Here is a 19,191-nt window from a genome sequence, read left to right on the forward strand (position 1 = left end):
TAGAACACACGTATTTTCATAAATTTAGTTAATTTTCACTAAATAAGTTGAAATTGACCGAACAAGAAATTAAATTCGTTACACCGAAACACGCCACCAAAAGCCGATAAAGTCTGGTAAGAGAACACTCGTAATTAATTATTCTGAATGCGTGTCAAAGTTGTGTGTGTAAGTAAACACGCATAAACTACGGTCACGTTTACTGGGTTTTATAAAGCCCATAAAATATCTTAATGGGCCACACAAGAAGAAAATAGAAACAAAATTCTAATTAAACGGATCCACATTTAATCCCAACACTCTGCTACAACTTTTGACCAAAACATAACACAAAACATAATAGATAGGAAAACAAAGACCGGTCCTCAGATTTGCATAGTATCTTGTTCGTCTTCACCAGCAGCTTCATCGGTTTTAATTGGTTCACTGAACATATACTGACTCTGGTACTCAACAAGATACTGCATCGATCTCCTCACATCCAAGAACAATCGATAAACCCTCTGAATATCCTCAACCTCCACGACCTTCCCTTTTCGTTTCTGGCAAGACAACGCAGCCGCGGTTATAAGATGAATCGCATACCTTAAAGAAGTATCGCGTCCGATCAAAGTCAAAAGCTGTTTTGCGTCTTCGTTCATCTCAACATCTTCTTCTTGGCAACGGATCTCTAAGATCTTCCTTATGTCTTCGTCTGTGTATGGTTGGGTTGTGATGATGAGAAGACGGTCGAGGAGATCGATCGGGATCCCGTGCGGTGATTTCTGGTTCGTCCCACGGATTGTTGTGACTCCTCGGTTTGTTGCCACGACGAGAATTGGTGACATTTCGTTTTCGAGAGCTCGGTTAAGGAATGAGAAACATTCGATATCAAGCATGTGAACTTCATCGATGAAGAGGACACCAGGAACTATTTCGGCTTTTCCTTCTTCTCTCCATTCCGCTACTTTTGTATCGATTTGTTCCCGGACTTCTGATCGGATTTCCCCAGTGTCGCCTGTAAATAGGGCTAGAAACCCTTGCGTCCTGTACACGGACAAAGAAGAAATCAAACAAAATGACTTCTTTCTGTTCTACACCTCAATTGTGCAACACAAATTAACAGAATATCTTAGTTATAGTTACAGAGGTTGCTCTGACTAGAACACTGAGCTAAAGTGATGTCGAAATGAAAATGAAGGATGACAATTGCAAGTTTGACACACCTCATCTGAAATCATGTAATCAGTAAAAAGCCTCAATTTTTCAACCTACATTGGACCTGTGAATACCAAAAATCATGATTACTACTGGCACAATCACGTGTTAAATTACCTGCTGTTGATAACATCAATCTCGTGAAGCGTCACGCAATGAACAACCTCTTTCCTCTTCTGCAGCTCACCATCAGGGCACTGCACAAACTTAGTCTGTGCACCCATAGCATCGTAATCCCGAGACCTCGAAAACGATCTTCCTAGCTTAGTAATCTTCCCAGTAGCCTTATCAAGGGCAATGACATCTCCGCTCTGCACTTTCTCCTTGTTCAGAGATTCAATCAGCTTCGCTCCCATATCGTACACAGTTTCCATATCCGTCGTCTTCATCGTCATCTTCCCTGACTTGGAAGCAACTCCTGAAGAAGCAGGCCTATCAATCTGAATCTCCACCACTTCTCCTTCAATAACTTCCGTCTCCTCTTTGATCCTAACACCAATCGCTTTACGGAATGACTGAGTCAAGGCTTCCGTTTTCGACATCTCCAAGGAGAAAATCTCGCTTCCAGCAATCATCGCAAAAGGGGTTTCCAAGCCAAGCGATTTCGCCATACCCATAGCAATCGCGGTCTTACCAGTTCCTGGTTGGCCAGCGATTAAGATAGCTCGACCCGCGATTTTCCCTTCCCTAATCATCTCAAGGATTACGCCGGCGGCTTTTCGCGCCTTCACTTGGCCGACCATTCCTTCGGAGACGGCTCGTGGCTCGAGCGCTGAGTCGAGACCCAGTCCTCGGATGTGTGAGTGTGCGCCGATTCGCTCCACCCTGGTCAAGTCCCGACTCTCCGATAGCTTTAGTTCTGCCATTTTTCGCTTATCGTCTTCGGCGATTGAGGCGGAGGAAGAAGTGCTCTGAGGTTTTAGGGTTTATAGAGAAGTTGCTATTGCAATGGCGAATTCGATGTACATGTAATTTAACTACTCTTAGTAAGGGCACAAACAGAATTTCACAAAAACTTCGAAGCGAGAGATACTAATTTAGCAACGTACCCTTGTATTATTAATGAAAGTGTAATCAGCTCTTACATTAAGATCCGTTGCTTTTTGAACACTAGTTAAGAAATTTATGAGGTTGGATCATTGACATGAATCGGTTCAGAAGTCTCTTTAGCCAGTTTCTTTGCCTCTCTCCTCTTCTTGACTTTTCTCGTCTTATCGTTGCCAGCGAAACTCAGTTTCTCTAACCTCAAAAAAAAAGAGAGAGTCAGATACGTAATGTAATTCAAAGGAGACAGCTTTGAATAGTTGAATAATTGTACAAAACCATCAATGTCACAAATCAACTTGAGCTATTAGAATTTGATCAAAATCAAAACTTTCCAAACTCTTAATCTGAATTCCGTACAGATGCCTATGAGATATACAGTTAGATTATGTAGGAATATTCACAAAAGAATTTTATAGTTAGAAGCTAGAAAAACCGTACCTTCTTGTTCTTGGGCATTTAGTCGAGCAGGTTGTAAGCAACTCTCCTCTTCTTGGGCACGGTTGCTCCGACCAGCATCACGGGTCTGAGTTATATCTGTCGGAAGTAGGGGACCAATAACTTTCCTCCGTCGACCTGCTTCCTCTTTGAGCATCTTCTTCCTTATCCTCTTCCTCTGCGCTCGACTCGGTTTCTCTGCTGTCTCTGATTCGCCTTCGTTTTCGTTTTCGTCGCCGTGATTTGATGAGTCGATTTTAACGTAATCCTCTGAATTAATCGATTTGAAATATCATTTCCATCCAACTCTAATAATTGTCAACACGAAATCAAGTTAAAATCAAAACAATCGTACCTGGGTTTATGAGTGTCACATCGAACGGTTCGTCATCAAACTCAGTCTGGAACCAATTATCGATTCAAAAACCGCGATGCAGTTGAAAACATTCAGAGAACAGACGGATGGACGCAGATATGGAATGAGATATTACCGGAGACGGAGAAGATGAAAGAGACGAAGGCGATGAAGGAGGATATAGTGTTTGAAGAAGAGCTTCGTGTAACTTTCGTCGCTTTTCTTCTCGCCGTCGCATCTTCGAAGATCGCTCAGCACTCGGCGGCGAAATCTCCGTCCCGATCCATAAGACACACGCAAGACTGAGTTATTTATTACGTTGACGTTCGTGTCGTGTAAAGGGAGAGAACGTACTAATTAAGGTATACTTGGACTTCTTTAACGCATAGGAAAAAAAAGCCTAAATAAATAAACCTTTTTTATTTTGTTTGACCTTCTTTTGGATAACCATATTTCGTTTCATGATCTCTCATACGTCTCGCATATAGTAAGAGTTACTAATAAACTAGTGTTAGTTAAAACGTAACTAAGACTAGTTATGTAAACGTTAAGTAAAATAATATCGAAATCCACACAACGTTATGTTATGTTTAAGTGAAAAAATATGAAATTAAACATACTACACGAAAACATCCCGACTAGATATTGAATTTATATACAAACATGAAAATCTAGCACAACTGAACAAAGCACACCAAATCAAACCCCTGCTTTCAAATTTAATACTAACAATATATAAGGGAGACAAAAAACGAAAGTTTAAAAGGGTCTTAATTTTGTTTTATTGCTGACGAATCTTCAAAACTCCACCGAATTTTCTTTTTTTAAATTGATCAAATAACAAATCTTGTTCTTCAAATTTTTCACAAGCCTTTTCTTCATCGATCCGTCCCATCACCACACAACTATAGTTTCTCCGGAGATCCAACGGTTGCCCCATCGCCGTGATCTCGCCGATGCCGCCGTCACGTGAGTATGAGACAAACCGGCAGCGTTCACGTGTCACCGTCGTCTTCGTGGACGAATTTAGGGTGAAGCTACGAGGGAGAGTGGTGCTTGCTGCTTCGCAGATTTGGTAATTACCGGCCGGTAAACCGAAACCGCCGGAGCCACCACCACCGTGGATAAAACCGACGGAGCATGACGACATGCTACGTATGTAAGCGTCACGTGCCATGATCAAGAAACGAACCGGAGATTTAACAAACCTTGCTAAGTTGCTCTCTTTCTTCATCTTTTTAGCTTTCATGATTTTAAGTGCAATAAAAAACCGAGGATTGAAACGAGAAGAGAAAACTTTATATAAGAGAGAAGATGCCGTCCATGGCCTTTTTTCTAAATGTACTTTTCATTACGGAAATAAAATAATAAAGGGTATACATAAATGTATCTAGTTGGATGTTTACAGGTTGGTGATACTTATCTTTAAAAGAAACAATATAATATGAATCTAATCTACTCATAGTTAGTAGTGTCAATTGGGCTGTCCATGTCCAAATGGGATGGTGAAAACTATGATGAGGAGTGAAAAACTCAGTTGAAGAGAGAAAAAAATAATTAATTGTAAATATAAGACTCGCTAGACACTTACAGTCGACTTGATTTTAACATAGCGAAACATATTTCATTATCAAACCAATTGGTCAAGTAGGTGTTGCTTCAACTCAAAGTTTATTTTCTAAACAACTTACACGAATTCATTATGTACGCAGTTTGAAATGTCAGCAATAAATGTTATGCTGGCAGTGTTTTATATTTGCCTGATTATATATATAACTGCCCCACCTATAATAAATTTTGCGGAAGTCAATTTAAAACTTGTACGTATAATATTTGGAAACGATATATTTTGAAAAATTTTCATCTTCGACAAACAACAAGTAAGTCCCAAATTTTGCATCTTTTATATTTTTGTATAACTTGGCCTTAAAAATCCTATAGGTACGTACGAAAGTCCCGTGCAAATATTTGATGTACCTTGCAACCCAATAGAAACCTATTAAAGGTTTTTTTATATAAAATCCATATGTATCGTGTTTTAAAACGACAGCGTATTAAGCTGGTTTAACAATAATATGATTACGATTGATTAAGACGGAGGTACCATAGTCTGTCAAGGTTGCTTGGCTTCGAGCTGTAAAAGATCACGATAGCAACTTGTGTGACAGAGATCCAGATATGGCTTGGTTAGCTAGATCCATTGCGAACTCACTCAATTTCGATGAGGACGATGAAGATGATGAAAAGCGACGATCTCTTGATGAGTCCGTTCCGAATCAATCGCCTTCGCTATCGGTGTCGGAGTCACAGTCTCCTCGAGGCGTTAAGGAAGACATCTCCGAACTTACCAAGAGCTTGAGAAGCCAATTCTGGGGCGTAGCTTCGTTCCTATCGCAACCTTCTTCATCTCCGGATGTTCAGGAGAGAAATCAGAGTCCCGATCATGCGAAGGAAGGTGACGACGAGGATCTGATTGCTGGGATTAGGAACGATTTCGCGGAGATTGGCGGGAGGTTCAGGACGGGGATTTCGAAGCTCTCTGAGAACTTACCGGTGTCTGATTTCACAAAGATCGCTTCGAATTTCTTACAACTAGGTTCAGATGGAGTGGATCCCAAGGATTACGATGTTGGAAACGTAATCGGAGTGACCGAGGAATTAGTTGCGTTTGTGAGGGATCTTTCGATGCATCCTGAGACTTGGTTGGAGTTTCCTTTACCTGATGACGATGATACATTCGATGGTATTTTTCGTTCGGATATGCGATTTGGTTTCTGGTTTTCATAGTCTACACACTTTTGCATCGTAATCTGAAACTTATTTCCGTCTCAGATATTCCCTTGTTGTGCTTTATAACCTTGCTCTATCATCACTCCTAGGGTAGTTCTCTGTGAAAATCAGATTGGTTTTTTATATATATCTGTCTTATTCTGAGCAACAATACTGATTTTCGAGCTTTACCTTTTGATCTCTTGTTTAAATTTGTTTCTGTTTCGAATGAATTTGATGCCTTAATTTTCAGACCTTGAAATGACCGATGATCAACACGAGCACGCTCTGGCGGTGGAAAGGCTTGCACCGAGCCTGGCTTCTTTGAGGATTGAGCTTTGCCCAGAATATATGAGTGAGAATTGCTTCTGGAGGATTTACTTTGTACTTGTGCATCCTAAACTCAGTAAACACGATGCCTTGCTTCTGTCCACTCCTCAGGTAACTTGGATTCTCAATTCCATTGCTTACCAATATTTGTGTGTTTCGTCTATCTCAAGTTTATGGCTTTGTTTTTGACCTAATCCTTAGGTTGATGCAAAAAGTATAACGGTAATCGATTTTTCGTGTCAAACCTCTTTTAGTAAGGAGTAGCACTAGCATGCCAGGCTTCCTGGAATGTAAAGTTACCTGATCTATTTACTAACTTTTTTGCGTTTGCATAAAGGTACTCGAAGCAAGAGCAATGATATCACATGAGTTGCAGAAAAGAAACAAAGCACCGGTGGAAGCAGAGAGTTCTGAAGCTAACACTGCGATGCTTGAACCTCTCGCTGTGCCTTATAACCCTTCACCGGAATCATTAACTGTCAAAACCGTAATTCCAAATGAAACACCCGACTCTGAAACAGACAAGCACTCAATTGAGAGCAAGGAGATACAAGTCGTTGACAAATCTGTCGTTGAAGAAAGAAACAAATCAGCTGTTTCTTCATCTAGAATCATCAATTTGCAAGTCGAGGAAGGAGAAGAAGACGACGCGGATGATTGGTTGAACGACGAAGAGACTTCACAATCTGTTAGCGCCTTGGAAGGAGGAGTAACTACCAAACATCCTCTTGGTGAAGATGAAGAAGATGTATCATTCAGTGATCTAGAAGAAGAAGACGAGGAAGGAGATGTGCCAGTGAGTTACAAGAAAGTTACTAACACTGGTTCACCAGAATGGATTCGGCTAAAAAATTCCAGAAACGGCCAGGTAAAAGAGAACAAAGAATCAAACGACTGGCTTGATGTTGATGAAATGTGACCTAAGTGACCTCTAATATTCTTTTTGGTTATATAAATTTAGATCTCTACGTCTTCCAAAAATCTGATCCTTTAAAACTTGCTGTGAATAGCTTTTTTATTTACGGTTTTATAATCTTTTTTTTTCAATCATGTATTAGTATTAATGTATCTAGATTAATTATTTCTATTGCAAAACCAGTTTTTTTTTGTTCTAATAATCTACTAGATATCTTTATTGTGTAACCGAATTTGATAAAAAAAAAAAAAAAAAAAAAACTAGAAATTTTGATTTAATTCGGTAGCATTTTAAAAACCCGAACTATCCGATAATCGAAGCGAACGAAATTTAATTCGGTAGAATTCTCCCCGAACCGAAAAAAACGGAACTATCCGAATTCGCAGCCATCTTAGAACCGCTCGAACTTACTTTTACCGCCGGCTCTACCGCCCCGAGCTCTGTTAAACTTATTAACCGGTTCTCTCTTGCTTCTGTAGCCGCCTCCTTCTCCTCTCTGATCTATCTTCAGAGCTACTTTGGGTGGTGATGAGAAACCGAATGAAGCCGCAATCTCCTGCAGGAAAACAAAAGATTTCCGGTTTACACAAAACTGCAACGTCTAAATCATAATGCAGAAATCAGTAAAAAGCTGGTTGTGTTTGCGATTTTACGACATTTGGTAATTGTTTACATATCACTGCAGATTTGGTTACCTTGAGATCTAGTCTGTGAACATTAAAGACATCTTTCATAGAGTGAGAATCATATCCTGAAATGTAAGTCTTGTATGCTTCTTTTGCTGACAGGTTCAATGCATAGTTTTCAGATATTATCTTCTCCTGCAATTTTTTGTTTATATAAACAACAAACAATATATAAATAAGTCTCCATGCTTTTTAGCTCTTTAACGTGTAAAAGAGTGAATAAAGTTTCAGAGAGAAGAGCAACATGTGTTTTACCAGAAAAGACTGCACATTGAGCAACTTCCCTTCCTCGAATTCGTGTTGCTGAACAGGTATTTTCGCCGCCTGCAATAACTCAATCAGAAACACATTCTTTCATTCACAATAATACTCCGCGCGACAATGTGATGAAACCACAATTACCTTGAGATACTGAATAAACTGCAACTCCTCTGGAGTTAAGACAAGCAGAGCCTTCCCTTTTGCTCCTTCTCCACGAGCTGTTCTACCAACTCTATGTATATATTCCTAAATAAATAGGTAAAAGCAAGATATTTGACTGATTTCTTAGAAGGAAGTAGAGAAATTCTTTTTTTTAGAAATTATACCGTAGGATCATCTGGGGGATCATACTGCACAATCCAATCCTAAACAAGCAGACAATAATCAAACAGATGAGATTCAATCAAAGACCAAGCAAAGAAGATTGTATCAACAATTAAAATGGTTAAGGAAGCATACATACCACATGAGGAATATCAAGACCACGGGCAGCGACATTAGTACACAACAAGACACCAGTTTCCGCCTTTATGAACTGGAAAAATGTTGAAGTCCTTTTGCTCTGATCTATCCCTCTTCGAATTTCAAGGCAATCTATTTTGATGTATCGGAAGAGTTCGGCGTGAAACTTGGTCGATTTGCACGTGGAGAAAAACACCATGATTTTCTTTTTCCCGTGAAATCTCTTCAAGAAGGTGAGTAAGAAAATTAAACGCTTCGCACTTGGCACAACGCAGTAACCTTGCTCCAAGCCTTCATTTGTAACCTACAGTTTCCAATTTCCACAAACATGAAAAAGACCTGTCTAGAGGAATGAAGTAAAATGTAAGTAGAGAATTGTAATAATCGCTACCTCTTTTCTTCCTTCATCGACATCAATATAAACAGGTGACGAAAGTGACACCCGAGCAAGATCCTCAACCTGTTGATTTAACCAATCTTAATAAACCGATACTGTACTAAAGATATAAGTGAGGGAACTATACTGATTGGGAAACAAACCTTGGAGGTCTGTGTGGCGGAAAACAACGACGTCTGCCTTGTCTGCAGCAAATAATAATAAAAAACGATTTACCATTATCAACAACATGGTGAGACATGAAAAGAATACTTAATCCTCTATGATTCAGGTTAAACTTAAGACAATGTCTCCGTATTAAAATTATTGGTAAATCCCCTATGCAAGCAGCGAGAATACCTTTGGTAGGAGCTTAATGATCTTCTTCATGTCTTCTTCGAAGTTCTGTTCCAGTATCCTATCAGCCTCATCCATTACAAGAAACTGCAATTTTTAACACAGAATAAGAATGTGCATTAACTCAAAACCATGACAATAAGAATAGTAGTCAAAAATTGAAATCAGACTTTGTTGTACCTTCAAGTTCTTGAACACAAATCCATTTGTATTTTCAAGGTGGTCGAGAAGTCTTCCAGGGGTTGCTACTAACAAATTAACACCTTTCACAAGAATTTCAGCTTCTTTCTTTCTGTTCTCGCCGCCAATAACCTTTCCCACAGTCTGCGAATGATACTTAAGAAGTTCTTTTGCCACTCCATATGACTGAAATATTAAAGACGTACTTGATAAGAAAGCACAAAGCATGATGCTATGCTAGATCGATAAAAAGCTGAGGAAATGTTACGGACCTGGATGGCTAGCTCTCTTGTTGGGCAAATAACGATAACACCTGTTCCGTTGCGAGGAGTAAACCGGACATGGTAGAGAAGCTCTGCAGCCGGTATAAGAAAAGCTAAGGTTTTTCCAGAACCGGTCCTGGCTGCTCCAAGTACATCTTTTCCCATCATCAATGGGGGAATTGCTTTAGCTTGTATCTGCCAAAAAGATACGGAATTTACAAGTGGGTACAATAAATGGTTTGAGTGTATTTGCTCTACAAAAGACATAATATTCAATTACCTGAGTCATGCGTGAAAAACCAATCTCCTTGATAGATTTATAAGTGTTATCAGACAATCCCAATGACTCAAACGTTTCGTTAGTCATTATACCACTCCCACCACTTTCCTCCACTTTGTCTCCTTCCTTTACTTCTTCTTCTCCATTGTCTTGTTCTTCGAACTTCACTTTCTCATTCTTCTTCTTCTTTTTCTTCTTCTTCTTCGGTTCTTCATCACTTATCGCTGTCATTTCTTCCCTCTCTTCATCTTCCATCGCTCGGTGCTTTAGTTTCTTCGATTCGTCTCGGGCTCTTTTCTTACTCTTCTTCTTCTCATTCTTCATCTCTTCCTTTTCGGATGAATGCTGCTCCAAATCCAAATTCGCCATGGTCGCCGCTCAATTCAATACTCTTCTCTGATTTAGAAATCCAAATTCGTGTAAGCTAATTACACAAACCAGGGCTTCTCTCTCAGTCTCACTCCTGCCCAGAAAGCCAAATTACATCAGCACCCAGAAGCAAAATTCGTAAACAATTGGGGGAGAGAGCGGCACAGTAAAATCACATCAACACAATAAATATAACCTGCAAAACTAGAGATGAATGGGCTTGGAGAGAGTCAATACTACTAGGCTTTTCTTCTTCGAGTTAAGAAGAGAAGGAGAATGATTTTTTTTTTATGCTCTTCGAGTGGGACGAATAGAAGATTATTAGGGTTTATAAAGGTCTCTATTTTTTTCAAAATGGAAGTTTCCCGTTATACCCTCGCCATGTAAAGCAATTGTCCATGTCAGCTGGTCTTTTTTTTTTGTCGGCCAGGTGGTCTAATTCAGTAATTAAACCAAACCGAATCGGAAATATTTATCTGAAAACACATACGGTTCTATTCGAGATACTGGAGTGGAATTAACATGTTAAAATACCTAATCCTTACTCCTTAGTATTGATGAACACAAATTTGAAGAAAATGATATATCTTAAAAAAAATGAGGACAACTTTGATTTTCGTTTCCCTTAACATGCTAAATATAGGAAACTGTTATACAGTTTTGATTAAATAAATCCCATTTCATTATGTCATTTCATAAGATCCTACTAATAGTTAAAGCAAGTGTTACAGTTTTGGTTGAGTTAATTCCGTTTGATTATATCACCTCTAAATCCAATCATTCCCATTTAATATTCCTAGTTCAGCTTATATTTACAAAGTCAATCACGAGAAAAGACCACCAAGGAATAAAGAGAAAGACATCTCCTCTAAAATCAATCAACTATAGACAGTACTTCACAACGATCTTATCGACGTCGATAATCTCTCCAACTTCGACCAAAACAATCTCCCAATAGACAACTTAGCTTTGTCTTGCTCCACAGTATCACTCGACGAACTCAACCTACTAGACACCATCCCAACCGCCTTAACCGCTGACACATCCAGATCTCGTACAACCGCTTCAACCGCTTTCGACTCCGTCTCACCACCATTCACATCCGTAACATAAAACGAACCAACCGCAATATCACCTTGCGTGCTCATCTCAGCTCTCGTTATCGACAAACCGTTTTCTCTCACAACTCTCGTCACATCCGACAACAAACCCATCTTGTTATTTGTCCGAACCTCAAACTTCGAACCGCGTGAAGTGCGTCTCGAAATCGCAGCTACCAAACAATGCCTTAATCTCTCTCTTTGCCCTTCCGTCTCTAACGTGCACCCGTTCTTCTTCCTTATGAAATATTCTTGCTCCGCCGTCGAGCCTCTAGCTCCGGCAACGGCGTGAAACACCACAAACTGTAACTCTTTTAATGCACATACCGTGTCAAACAATAGTTTGGGTCTGTCTCTACACTTAACGGTCACCATTGAATAACCATTACAAGCTTCGATCGCCACGTGTATCCTCTCGCATCTTCCCCTCCACAGCGCATCACACCTGTTACATGTAATGTGGCATGTAAACTGAACAACCGGAACCGAAATTTTCCAAACTCATCACAAATATGATTGGTAACAAAAAAATTTACCCAATATCTATACCAAACTGATCTAGAACCAAACTTAGTAGAACCGAATCCGTTCTCACAAACCAAAATTCTTTTTAAAATGCATTTATATGCAAGATCAAATTAAAAATATAGAACTTCTTATCATAGAAAACGAAAACGCAAAATAAACGACAAAGAAAACGCAAACGCACCTGTCTCCACTGAAGCAGTCGCAGCCGAAGCAATTCTCGTAGTCTCCTTCAGCGTACATTAGCTCGTGAAGCCGCCGCTCTGTGTGGGCCCAACCGACCGGAGCTCCTTTAGCCTCTACCACACTAACGACGACCCGAGACTCGTCGCCGACTCTGTGATGAGCCTCCACGACAGTAAGTAGATGATCCTTCACTTGGGCCTTTCTTACTGGGCCTATAATGGGCCCACCGTTAAACCCGTCTTCTAGATAAATCACCATCGCCGCTCGCTCGTGGTGGGTCCACGCAACAGCGGCAGTCACGTGACATCCAATGTCGGAGAGTACGGCGGAGATCTCGGACAGTAGACCCGGTCTGTCAATTCCGGTTATCTCATAAGCCGTGTGCTCTGTTGACACGTGGCGCTGTTGCACTTCACGTTTTAGATTACTCTGCATCTCTTTTGTTATACCTCCCGTTCTGCTAGAACATATCGCCTGTAGTAAAAAAAAACAACAAACAAACAATTAAACAATATTTTATTAATTGTTTAAAACTTTAAATTAATTTAACCTGTTTTTATTATATTTCACCTGTTGAATGTAGAGAATAAGGCTTCGGTCGGTGAGCTTATTCCCGAGTTGGTCCGTCACGTGAAACACTAACAAAGAGAAATATATCAGATGTGATGTCATATATATGGCCCACCATAATAACATGATGATGATGATGATGACTTACCATCCATGAACCATTCACCATCGGATGAGATGTAAGATTTTGAGATTACAAGATCGAGATCAGCCAAAACTTGAACCATGTCCAGTAATATCCCATACTTATTCGCGCTATCTACCTATTTATATTTTATATATACCAAACACAGAGCAAATTATCAAGAGTTTTCTTTTTCACCGGTAATTATAAAGAGCTTTTAAATACCTTAACAAGTGTACACTGTGGGTCTGAGTCGTTGTCTACACAAACCCTGATTAGAGCACAAAACCAGCAACAACTTAAGATTATCGATGATAATAATAATAATTGGTTAAAATCGATGAGAATTTTGTATGTTAACAAAGTACCAACCTGGGAGGATTGATTCTCTCGACGAGTGATTCTATTTCGGAATCAATACGAGGCTGATAAGCTATTTCCATCATCTTGTTATCCACTGCGAATATTGGCTAACCAGCTCTCAATATTCAAACCTAAATATAAACAAATAGATAAATATGTTTTTTGTTTTAAGTTGAGGAAGACGAGGAGGAGCAATATATTTATATATGTATATATAATATTTATATGTGGTAGCAAACTAGCAATTGTATAATTCCACAAAGTAAGCGATGTTTAGGATATAATTAAAGCAATGACAGGTCTAATGTATTAAAGTTCAGATAATAAGAAGCAGCCGATATCTTCGGTTCAGATTTCAGAAGCAAATCTAAATCCTTTCTTTTACTTTAAAATTAAAAAATAGAAAAAAAGTGTATACGGCTAAAAAATCAGATAAGAGAAGCTTAAGATATTTAACATTATAAGCTTATGCTCTGTTTAATCCAATTCTGGATCAAAATTCCTCCTTGAAATTTCTCGCGAAATCTGGATTTTTGCTAGATTACGATAAATCAGCACTTGAAGAAAATATTGTTCGTATAACTTATAGAGATACAGACAAAAATTAACTCGCATTGGAAACAATACTTCGATTACGAGCAGAGCAATAGAAAAGCAGAAGACGAACCCAAAATTGTCTTGAGGAGAGAAAAATAAAGATTCGATCTTTGCGCAAGAAGCCCATATATGAGAAACCGAATCCGAATCTGAATCCGAATCGCCTTGAAAATGCAGAGAGAGTTTGATTTTTCCTCAAGAATTTCAAGATGAAAACGAAAAGAAAATGAAGGGAGAAAGATAGCCCTGGGGTGAGATTCTGATTCAATTGAGACTAATTGAAGAAGAAGAAGAAAAAAAGAATCCAAAAATTGGAGAGATTCTATGGAAGAAAATATTGAAATTGTCTTTTTGGCTATAAAAGAGGAGAAATACACTTACGTTGGTGGACGAGAAAGAGAGAGGCGGAAAGAAACACAAGTGAAATCGTATCTATCTATCAAACTTGTATGTATCGTCGTATCGACGGAGAAAAATAAAAATGTACATCATAAATATTTTGTTTGACGTCAAATGCATTCCATCTATTTTTATACATTCTTTGCTATTTTAGAAAAAAATTATTAATTTCTGAGATTATGATGACCTTATAAAGCTGAAGCCTAAAAGTGTTAAATGTTATTGAGATTTTAATAGGATTGAGGAAAAATTAAGAACAAATTCATTGAAAAAAATATATATATATTTCCTATATTTGATTTCCCTTCAGTTGTTTCCCAGAAATTATATATACTCCAGAAGGCGGCCTTCGATTCTCCGAACCCTTAGAATCTGTAATTCTATCTAGGATTTGCTCGAAGCGAAATACGGATTACGGAATACCACATTTGCCTAGAAATCAATTAAAAAAAATGAAAATAAAGATAAGAGTAGAGAAAATCAAACGTGTAATTTCGTGAGATGACGTGTTCTAGGCGGCTAACATAAAGATATGCCACGTATGACGTATTATAACCACGTGGCAATATGGGTGGACTATAGTCGCGACGGCTCGCCTCTTCCCAATCGCAAGAAACAACGTTGCTGTCTTCCGTTTCAGGTGATTTTCTTAAATTTCGTACATAACCAAAACTCAAAAAAAAAAATAATAATAATAGTAGTACTTCTTCTACAGTCATTTTATCGACGAAATTATGTTTTCATGAGGTTTATTATATACAGGACGTCGTCCGTCTGTGAACTGTTAAAAGCTTTTCTTTTTTTTTTTTTTTTTTTTTTTTTGGTCAATGTTAAAAGCTTTTCTTTGGTTCGTTTTCTCGTCTGTAATAATTTAATTGATATGTCAATCGGGGTTACGACTTTGCTCAGAGGAAGAAGAAGTGAAACAAGAATGGTGCTTTTAGTGTTTATCATTCTTCTTCGAATTGCAAAAAAAAAAAAGACGTGACATACAAGGCACTTACATTATTATTACACTTTCTGGCTTTTGTATCGCCTCCTACAATAAAACAACGATTCCTTCCTCTTTATCGATTTGCAAACATTTATCGAAGCTCTTTAGTTATGGTCTGTGATTTACATAATTAAGGCTTAATCTGAGCTCTTTTCAACGGCTTCCTTTGCAGCAGCTTCTCCTTCGAGCTTCTTCTTCCAGTAGTCATCAAGGGGAGGTCCGAATATCGCTTTTCCTGATACCACACCAATCCTGCACAACATAACCTACTCAGCTTGCTACAGAATAATATTCCAGAATCAGTCATTTGTTCAAAATTAACAAACCCCAGGAGATTTTAACATTTTGGTCTTTATCTCACATTTACACGAATCCTGATCTGAGATGCTATAATGATGATTGTTTTGTATCAACTTTCGAAAATTGAAGTCCAAAATCATCTCGGAATCTTACAAAACCTAAGGATTTCAACGAAACCTTCGACGAATCTAGCTAAAATAGAAGAAAAAAAACGAAATTATCAATCAAGTTGAAATTTTTGGTACGATTTTCTATTCCCGCAATATCTGCAGAGCCGATAAGCAAAAATATGCCAGATCTTCCAGAATAACTGTAGTCTAAAGGAAGAATGCGAAGAATCATTATCAATCAAAAGTTAGATTTCGGGATTGAGGATAAAACGAGCACTTACACAGCAGCTCCAATCACCAATGGGAAAGACAAAAACCTGTTCCTCCGAAACATTGATTCAGATCGAAATCGGTCGCCGCCGCTCGAGCAAATATCCGGTCGCCGTCGTTCGAGCTGCTCTTCCGCCTTAAAAGCCTTAGGGTTTCAGATTACAGTTTATCACGTGCTAACTTTGACTGGGCTTAACTCAAGCTCTATTAAAATCTAATAATAAATCGGCCCATTAAGAAATCCTTTTATTTGATATTTCTTTCGTCAACGCTTTACACAAGGAAAAGAAACGATAAGACAGACAAGGGACCAAAAATAAATGTCACCGACTCTTTTTTCTCCTCCATGTCTTTTTTTCCTTTTCAATTTTAAAACTCGTGGTCTGATTTTGACGCTTTCCAAAACTCTATGGCATTATTTTCCTAATTTCTTCTCTTAACTCTCTCTTTTTTATTTTTGGTAGTAAAAACTCTATATTTCAAATGTATTAAGCATTTTATATCACTTAATAAATCTTATCTTCATTCTTCGATTTCTGAAGCTTTTGTTAGCAAAACTGATAACCAAAAAAAAAGAATTTATTAAATCATGTGTGTGTGTGTGTCATTGAGCTAGCTAGTTATTGATAAGTTTGTGGTTATATTTTTAACATCCACACAATAATCTCAAAGTATGTATGTCTACGTATATGTAGATGGAGGTGTGTCATTATTTGATAGCTGTGTGCTTTTAATATCTTCAATGCGCGTGTGAGGTATGAAAACCTGGTGCTATATCAGAAGTAGGGATTTAATCTTCACAATTAAGTCAGCTACTTACTTCCATTTAAGACAACAACAAAAAAAAGTAGTGAAGATGAGATTAATTAACTTGTGTGGTTGCATGCCGTACGGCTCTTACCAAGTATCAAATCTTATTATGACTGAAGAAGAAAACATACTACTAGCAATTAGCTTTCACTAATAATCAAATATTTTCCAGATACATTCGAACTAAGTGACAACGATAAGTTGAAATGTGAAGTAGTTTGCTTAATAATATAAGAAATTACAAACGAGACAACATATTAGAAGCTAAATTAATCATTATGGATTGTGGTTTTGGGTGTAGATGTAATCAGTGTGAGCGACTAAAGTTCTTCGTATCAAGATGCATTCTTCTTCTCCAACACCGTCGCAGGTTTCCTCTCCTTGGTCTACTTTCTACGCATAACAAAAAAAAAATCACGCACGTGAGTAAATTTTTCTTCTCGATCATAATCATATATTTCACTAAGTGTACATATATGATATGTGCACAACAAGAATAGTGAGCTAGGTTACTACTTGATAGACTTCGGCGGAGATTTCTCCCGGATTAACGGAGGTTGGAATGGACCGGGCTGATGCGTATGTTAGCGTGGAGCAGAGGAGGAGAGCAGTGATGAAGATGAAAGTTCTAAACTTAGTCATTCTATGATATGACTAAGTACTATACAGATCTTGTTAATTATATGGAAAGAATATATGTGAGTTGTTAGATGAGGAGGAGGAAGATATATGAGATTAAGCTATATATTTGAGGCGTATTTATAGAGAACTTGAGATGAGGTAAAATGTTCAGCAGAAACGAGAGCCATATATAATCTTGAGTAAGTGTACGTCATGAAACCATTACCATACCAAACACGCACATGTATATATATTTATAATCTTATATGTTTTACATAAGCATACATATTGACGAAAGTTTCGACAAAAAAAAAATACATATTGAAAGAAAGTTAATATGCTTATGTGAAGCTAATTTGCAGTATACACTATGGAAAGAGTTTATTTTTTTAACCATTTTTCAATATGTCAAAAGTTAATATGCTTAGATTGAGTTTTATGAGTTAGATACTTAATTTACGCCTTCCAACTATAATCTAATTGACTTATATGTTCTATATATTAATTCTGAACAAAATAGTATACTGCAAGCATAAAAAATGCAAAAATAGTAGACTTTATTTCTTATATGCTTCAGTACAACAGTTGAATTCAACGAATGCAAACAAAATGAAAGGAGATAATAGTACCGTTTGTCTTCCCTTTTTTTTTTACGTTACTGTTTGTCATTTTGACTTTTTCATCAATGTCTATATATAGTTTATTTACATTTTCTTATAGGTATATTTGAGGTAGTGTTTTTCCTTTTTCTTGATTGTCAAAATTTGATGAATGTAGTGTTTCATTATTTATCATATACAGTTACCGCTTACAGTGTATTAAACCCATGTTCACTTTTTGTTAAAATTAAAATGGCTGATATAATAATTAAGAAGGGTCCATTGTAAAGAAAATAACATTTGGCTGGCGCATGACATATTCTGCCAAAACAAAAGGTCGGGTCAATAATAGAGTGAAAAAGGGCTTCGCATTATTCGTTTCAAACATGGAAATAATTTAGCTCTATCCACACACATACGGCATTTCATATGTCTGTTAGTTATTAGCATTATTTTAAACTATTTTTTATTTTATTCTCTTAAATTTGTAATGGATCTTGTAAATCAAAATCAATATCAATCCTCCGTGGACCGTAGGCCTTCATTTCAGTTGTGCCTTTTTCTTACTTTAAATAATTTATGAGTTGGATTTTTGGACCACTTGCATATTTCCTTGAATTATTTTTCAGTTTCTTGTTTTTCTTTCCTTATAGTTGGGAACGGCGTGGACTGTTTTCAAAATCACACAAACTCCAGTTAACCCCAAGAGTACAATAAAAAGCCATCATCACTGGATAAAACCACAATCAAAACGGCAGTAAAGGAAAACAAAAAAAAGGATCGGGAAAAAGAGTTCTAAGTAGGAGGAAGCTTTTTCTCTAATGCATGTTGTGTTGTTTGTACACCAGTCTCATTGCATTGGCACAGAAGCAATGAACAGACATTATATTAGGTTTCTTTTTTGTTCTTTTAATGATGAAATGTTGTCGGTGCAAGTGTTTCGATTCTTCGAAAATTGTAAGATTTAGATTGTTAACCTTAAAATATCATATCGTCAGAATTATGATGTTCTTTTATAGCTTGATTTTCTCTGCTGTCTGAGTAGTGAAAAAAGGAACAACAAATTAATCCATATGCTTTTCAATTTAAACTTCAGAGACCAATCACTCTTCATTACTGAGTGAATAATGTGTTCGCTTTGTCACATGCTCTGCCGTTTTAGCACACGTTGTTTCAGGGTAAGCAAAACTGTATTGGTGTTTCTCTTTTCGTTTTCTTTTATTTTAATTTCAGCCTCGCAAGTAGAGAGAAACAAATATCTGAGTTGTCCTATATAACAGACTTCGAACCTGCGACCTCGTGTTATATAAATTTACAGAACTGTAGCTAAGTATAGGTCA

General features: G+C 37.6%; 7 protein-coding genes and 1 long non-coding RNA gene across 9 annotated transcripts; 1 reads left to right on the top strand and 7 right to left on the bottom strand.

The window, feature by feature from the left end:
- Positions 1 to 247: 247 nt before the first annotated feature.
- On the bottom strand, positions 248 to 2,152 carry LOC18013117 (ruvB-like 2). Its single transcript, XM_006393908.2, has 2 exons — positions 1,315 to 2,152; positions 248 to 1,026 (listed from the first exon to the last, which is right to left on the bottom strand). Exons 1-2 carry the CDS (start codon positions 2,061 to 2,063, stop codon positions 366 to 368), a joined length of 1,410 nt encoding a protein of 469 aa, XP_006393970.1. The 5' UTR covers positions 2,064 to 2,152; the 3' UTR covers positions 248 to 365.
- An 81-nt stretch (positions 2,153 to 2,233) lies between these two features.
- Positions 2,234 to 3,406, bottom strand: LOC18013118. The gene is made up of 4 exons (XM_006393909.2): positions 3,171 to 3,406; positions 3,035 to 3,080; positions 2,683 to 2,949; positions 2,234 to 2,436 (listed from the first exon to the last, which is right to left on the bottom strand). The coding sequence occupies exons 1-4, from the start codon at positions 3,270 to 3,272 to the stop codon at positions 2,321 to 2,323; spliced, it is 531 nt and encodes a 176-aa protein (XP_006393971.2). The 5' UTR covers positions 3,273 to 3,406; the 3' UTR covers positions 2,234 to 2,320.
- A 254-nt stretch (positions 3,407 to 3,660) lies between these two features.
- On the bottom strand, positions 3,661 to 4,361 carry LOC18013034. Its single transcript, XM_006393910.2, has one exon. It carries the CDS (start codon positions 4,281 to 4,283, stop codon positions 3,816 to 3,818), a length of 468 nt encoding a protein of 155 aa, XP_006393972.1. The 5' UTR covers positions 4,284 to 4,361; the 3' UTR covers positions 3,661 to 3,815.
- Positions 4,362 to 5,136: 775 nt separating this feature from the next.
- Positions 5,137 to 7,244, top strand: LOC18013035. The gene is made up of 3 exons (XM_006393911.2): positions 5,137 to 5,777; positions 6,057 to 6,244; positions 6,471 to 7,244. The coding sequence occupies exons 1-3, from the start codon at positions 5,213 to 5,215 to the stop codon at positions 7,050 to 7,052; spliced, it is 1,335 nt and encodes a 444-aa protein (XP_006393973.1). The 5' UTR covers positions 5,137 to 5,212; the 3' UTR covers positions 7,053 to 7,244.
- A 60-nt stretch (positions 7,245 to 7,304) lies between these two features.
- Positions 7,305 to 10,586, bottom strand: LOC18012959 (DEAD-box ATP-dependent RNA helicase 27). The gene is made up of 13 exons (XM_024151156.1): positions 10,480 to 10,586; positions 9,915 to 10,377; positions 9,644 to 9,829; positions 9,372 to 9,557; positions 9,195 to 9,278; positions 8,999 to 9,040; positions 8,850 to 8,918; positions 8,460 to 8,762; positions 8,323 to 8,361; positions 8,138 to 8,242; positions 7,991 to 8,059; positions 7,745 to 7,870; positions 7,305 to 7,605 (listed from the first exon to the last, which is right to left on the bottom strand). Exons 2-13 carry the CDS (start codon positions 10,281 to 10,283, stop codon positions 7,441 to 7,443), a joined length of 1,743 nt encoding a protein of 580 aa, XP_024006924.1. The 5' UTR covers positions 10,284 to 10,377; positions 10,480 to 10,586; the 3' UTR covers positions 7,305 to 7,440.
- A 430-nt stretch (positions 10,587 to 11,016) lies between these two features.
- LOC18012960 (ACT domain-containing protein ACR1) lies at positions 11,017 to 14,140 on the bottom strand. Of its 2 annotated transcripts, none has more exons than XM_006393913.2 (7): positions 13,819 to 14,140; positions 13,161 to 13,245; positions 13,014 to 13,059; positions 12,813 to 12,927; positions 12,665 to 12,732; positions 12,093 to 12,568; positions 11,017 to 11,828 (listed from the first exon to the last, which is right to left on the bottom strand). In XM_006393913.2, exons 2-7 carry the CDS (start codon positions 13,232 to 13,234, stop codon positions 11,180 to 11,182), a joined length of 1,428 nt encoding a protein of 475 aa, XP_006393975.1. In that variant the 5' UTR covers positions 13,235 to 13,245; positions 13,819 to 14,140; the 3' UTR covers positions 11,017 to 11,179. The 2 variants fall into 2 exon arrangements, with proteins under 2 accessions (XP_006393975.1, XP_024006668.1); XM_024150900.1 differs by having other exon boundaries at positions 11,018 to 11,828; positions 13,161 to 13,282.
- Positions 14,141 to 15,070: 930 nt separating this feature from the next.
- LOC18013257 lies at positions 15,071 to 16,076 on the bottom strand. Its single transcript, XR_002897675.1, has 2 exons — positions 15,833 to 16,076; positions 15,071 to 15,393 (listed from the first exon to the last, which is right to left on the bottom strand). It is a non-coding gene; the product is annotated as an uncharacterized LOC18013257 (long non-coding RNA).
- Positions 16,077 to 16,762: 686 nt separating this feature from the next.
- On the bottom strand, positions 16,763 to 17,402 carry LOC18013076 (phytosulfokines 5). Its single transcript, XM_006393915.2, has 2 exons — positions 17,148 to 17,402; positions 16,763 to 17,024 (listed from the first exon to the last, which is right to left on the bottom strand). The coding sequence occupies exons 1-2, from the start codon at positions 17,271 to 17,273 to the stop codon at positions 16,908 to 16,910; spliced, it is 243 nt and encodes an 80-aa protein (XP_006393977.1). The 5' UTR covers positions 17,274 to 17,402; the 3' UTR covers positions 16,763 to 16,907.
- Between the last annotated feature and the right edge of the window lie 1,789 nt (positions 17,403 to 19,191).

Source organism: Eutrema salsugineum, unplaced genomic scaffold (assembly GCF_000478725.1).
Source record: "Eutrema salsugineum unplaced genomic scaffold, Eutsalg1_0 scaffold_6, whole genome shotgun sequence".
Taxonomy (NCBI): domain Eukaryota; kingdom Viridiplantae; phylum Streptophyta; class Magnoliopsida; order Brassicales; family Brassicaceae; genus Eutrema; species Eutrema salsugineum.

Excerpts from the sequence above, each read along its gene's own strand:
- LOC18013076 (XM_006393915.2), bottom strand. The coding sequence starts at position 17,273 with ATGACTAAGTTTAGAACTTTCATCTTCATCACTGCTCTCCTCCTCTGC. Across the intron at positions 17,025-17,147 it reads TCTCCGCCGAAGTCTATCAA|AAAGTAGACCAAGGAGAGGA; the intron begins GTAGTAACCTAG and ends TGTTATGCGTAG.
- LOC18013118 (XM_006393909.2), bottom strand. The coding sequence starts at position 3,272 with ATGCGACGGCGAGAAGAAAAGCGACGAAAGTTACACGAAGCTCTTCTT. Across the intron at positions 3,081-3,170 it reads TTTCATCTTCTCCGTCTCCG|ACTGAGTTTGATGACGAACC; the intron begins GTAATATCTCAT and ends AATTGGTTCCAG. Across the intron at positions 2,437-2,682 it reads AAATGCCCAAGAACAAGAAG|AGAAACTGAGTTTCGCTGGC; the intron begins GTACGGTTTTTC and ends TTTTGAGGTTAG.
- LOC18012959 (XM_024151156.1), bottom strand. The coding sequence starts at position 10,283 with ATGGCGAATTTGGATTTGGAGCAGCATTCATCCGAAAAGGAAGAGATG. Across the intron at positions 9,558-9,643 it reads CAAGAGAGCTAGCCATCCAG|TCATATGGAGTGGCAAAAGA; the intron begins GTCCGTAACATT and ends TTAATATTTCAG. Across the intron at positions 8,763-8,849 it reads TCGATGAAGGAAGAAAAGAG|GTTACAAATGAAGGCTTGGA; the intron begins GTAGCGATTATT and ends TGGAAACTGTAG.
- LOC18013117 (XM_006393908.2), bottom strand. The coding sequence starts at position 2,063 with ATGGCAGAACTAAAGCTATCGGAGAGTCGGGACTTGACCAGGGTGGAG. Across the intron at positions 1,027-1,314 it reads ATTGATGTTATCAACAGCAG|GACGCAAGGGTTTCTAGCCC; the intron begins GTAATTTAACAC and ends GTCCGTGTACAG.
- LOC18012960 (XM_006393913.2), bottom strand. The coding sequence starts at position 13,234 with ATGATGGAAATAGCTTATCAGCCTCGTATTGATTCCGAAATAGAATCA. Across the intron at positions 12,733-12,812 it reads TGGTGAATGGTTCATGGATG|TGTTTCACGTGACGGACCAA; the intron begins GTAAGTCATCAT and ends TCTCTTTGTTAG. Across the intron at positions 11,829-12,092 it reads GACTGCTTCAGTGGAGACAG|GTGTGATGCGCTGTGGAGGG; the intron begins GTGCGTTTGCGT and ends TACATGTAACAG.
- LOC18013034 (XM_006393910.2), bottom strand. The coding sequence starts at position 4,283 with ATGAAAGCTAAAAAGATGAAGAAAGAGAGCAACTTAGCAAGGTTTGTT.
- LOC18013035 (XM_006393911.2), top strand. The coding sequence starts at position 5,213 with ATGGCTTGGTTAGCTAGATCCATTGCGAACTCACTCAATTTCGATGAG. Across the intron at positions 5,778-6,056 it reads TGACGATGATACATTCGATG|ACCTTGAAATGACCGATGAT; the intron begins GTATTTTTCGTT and ends CTTAATTTTCAG. Across the intron at positions 6,245-6,470 it reads TGCTTCTGTCCACTCCTCAG|GTACTCGAAGCAAGAGCAAT; the intron begins GTAACTTGGATT and ends GTTTGCATAAAG.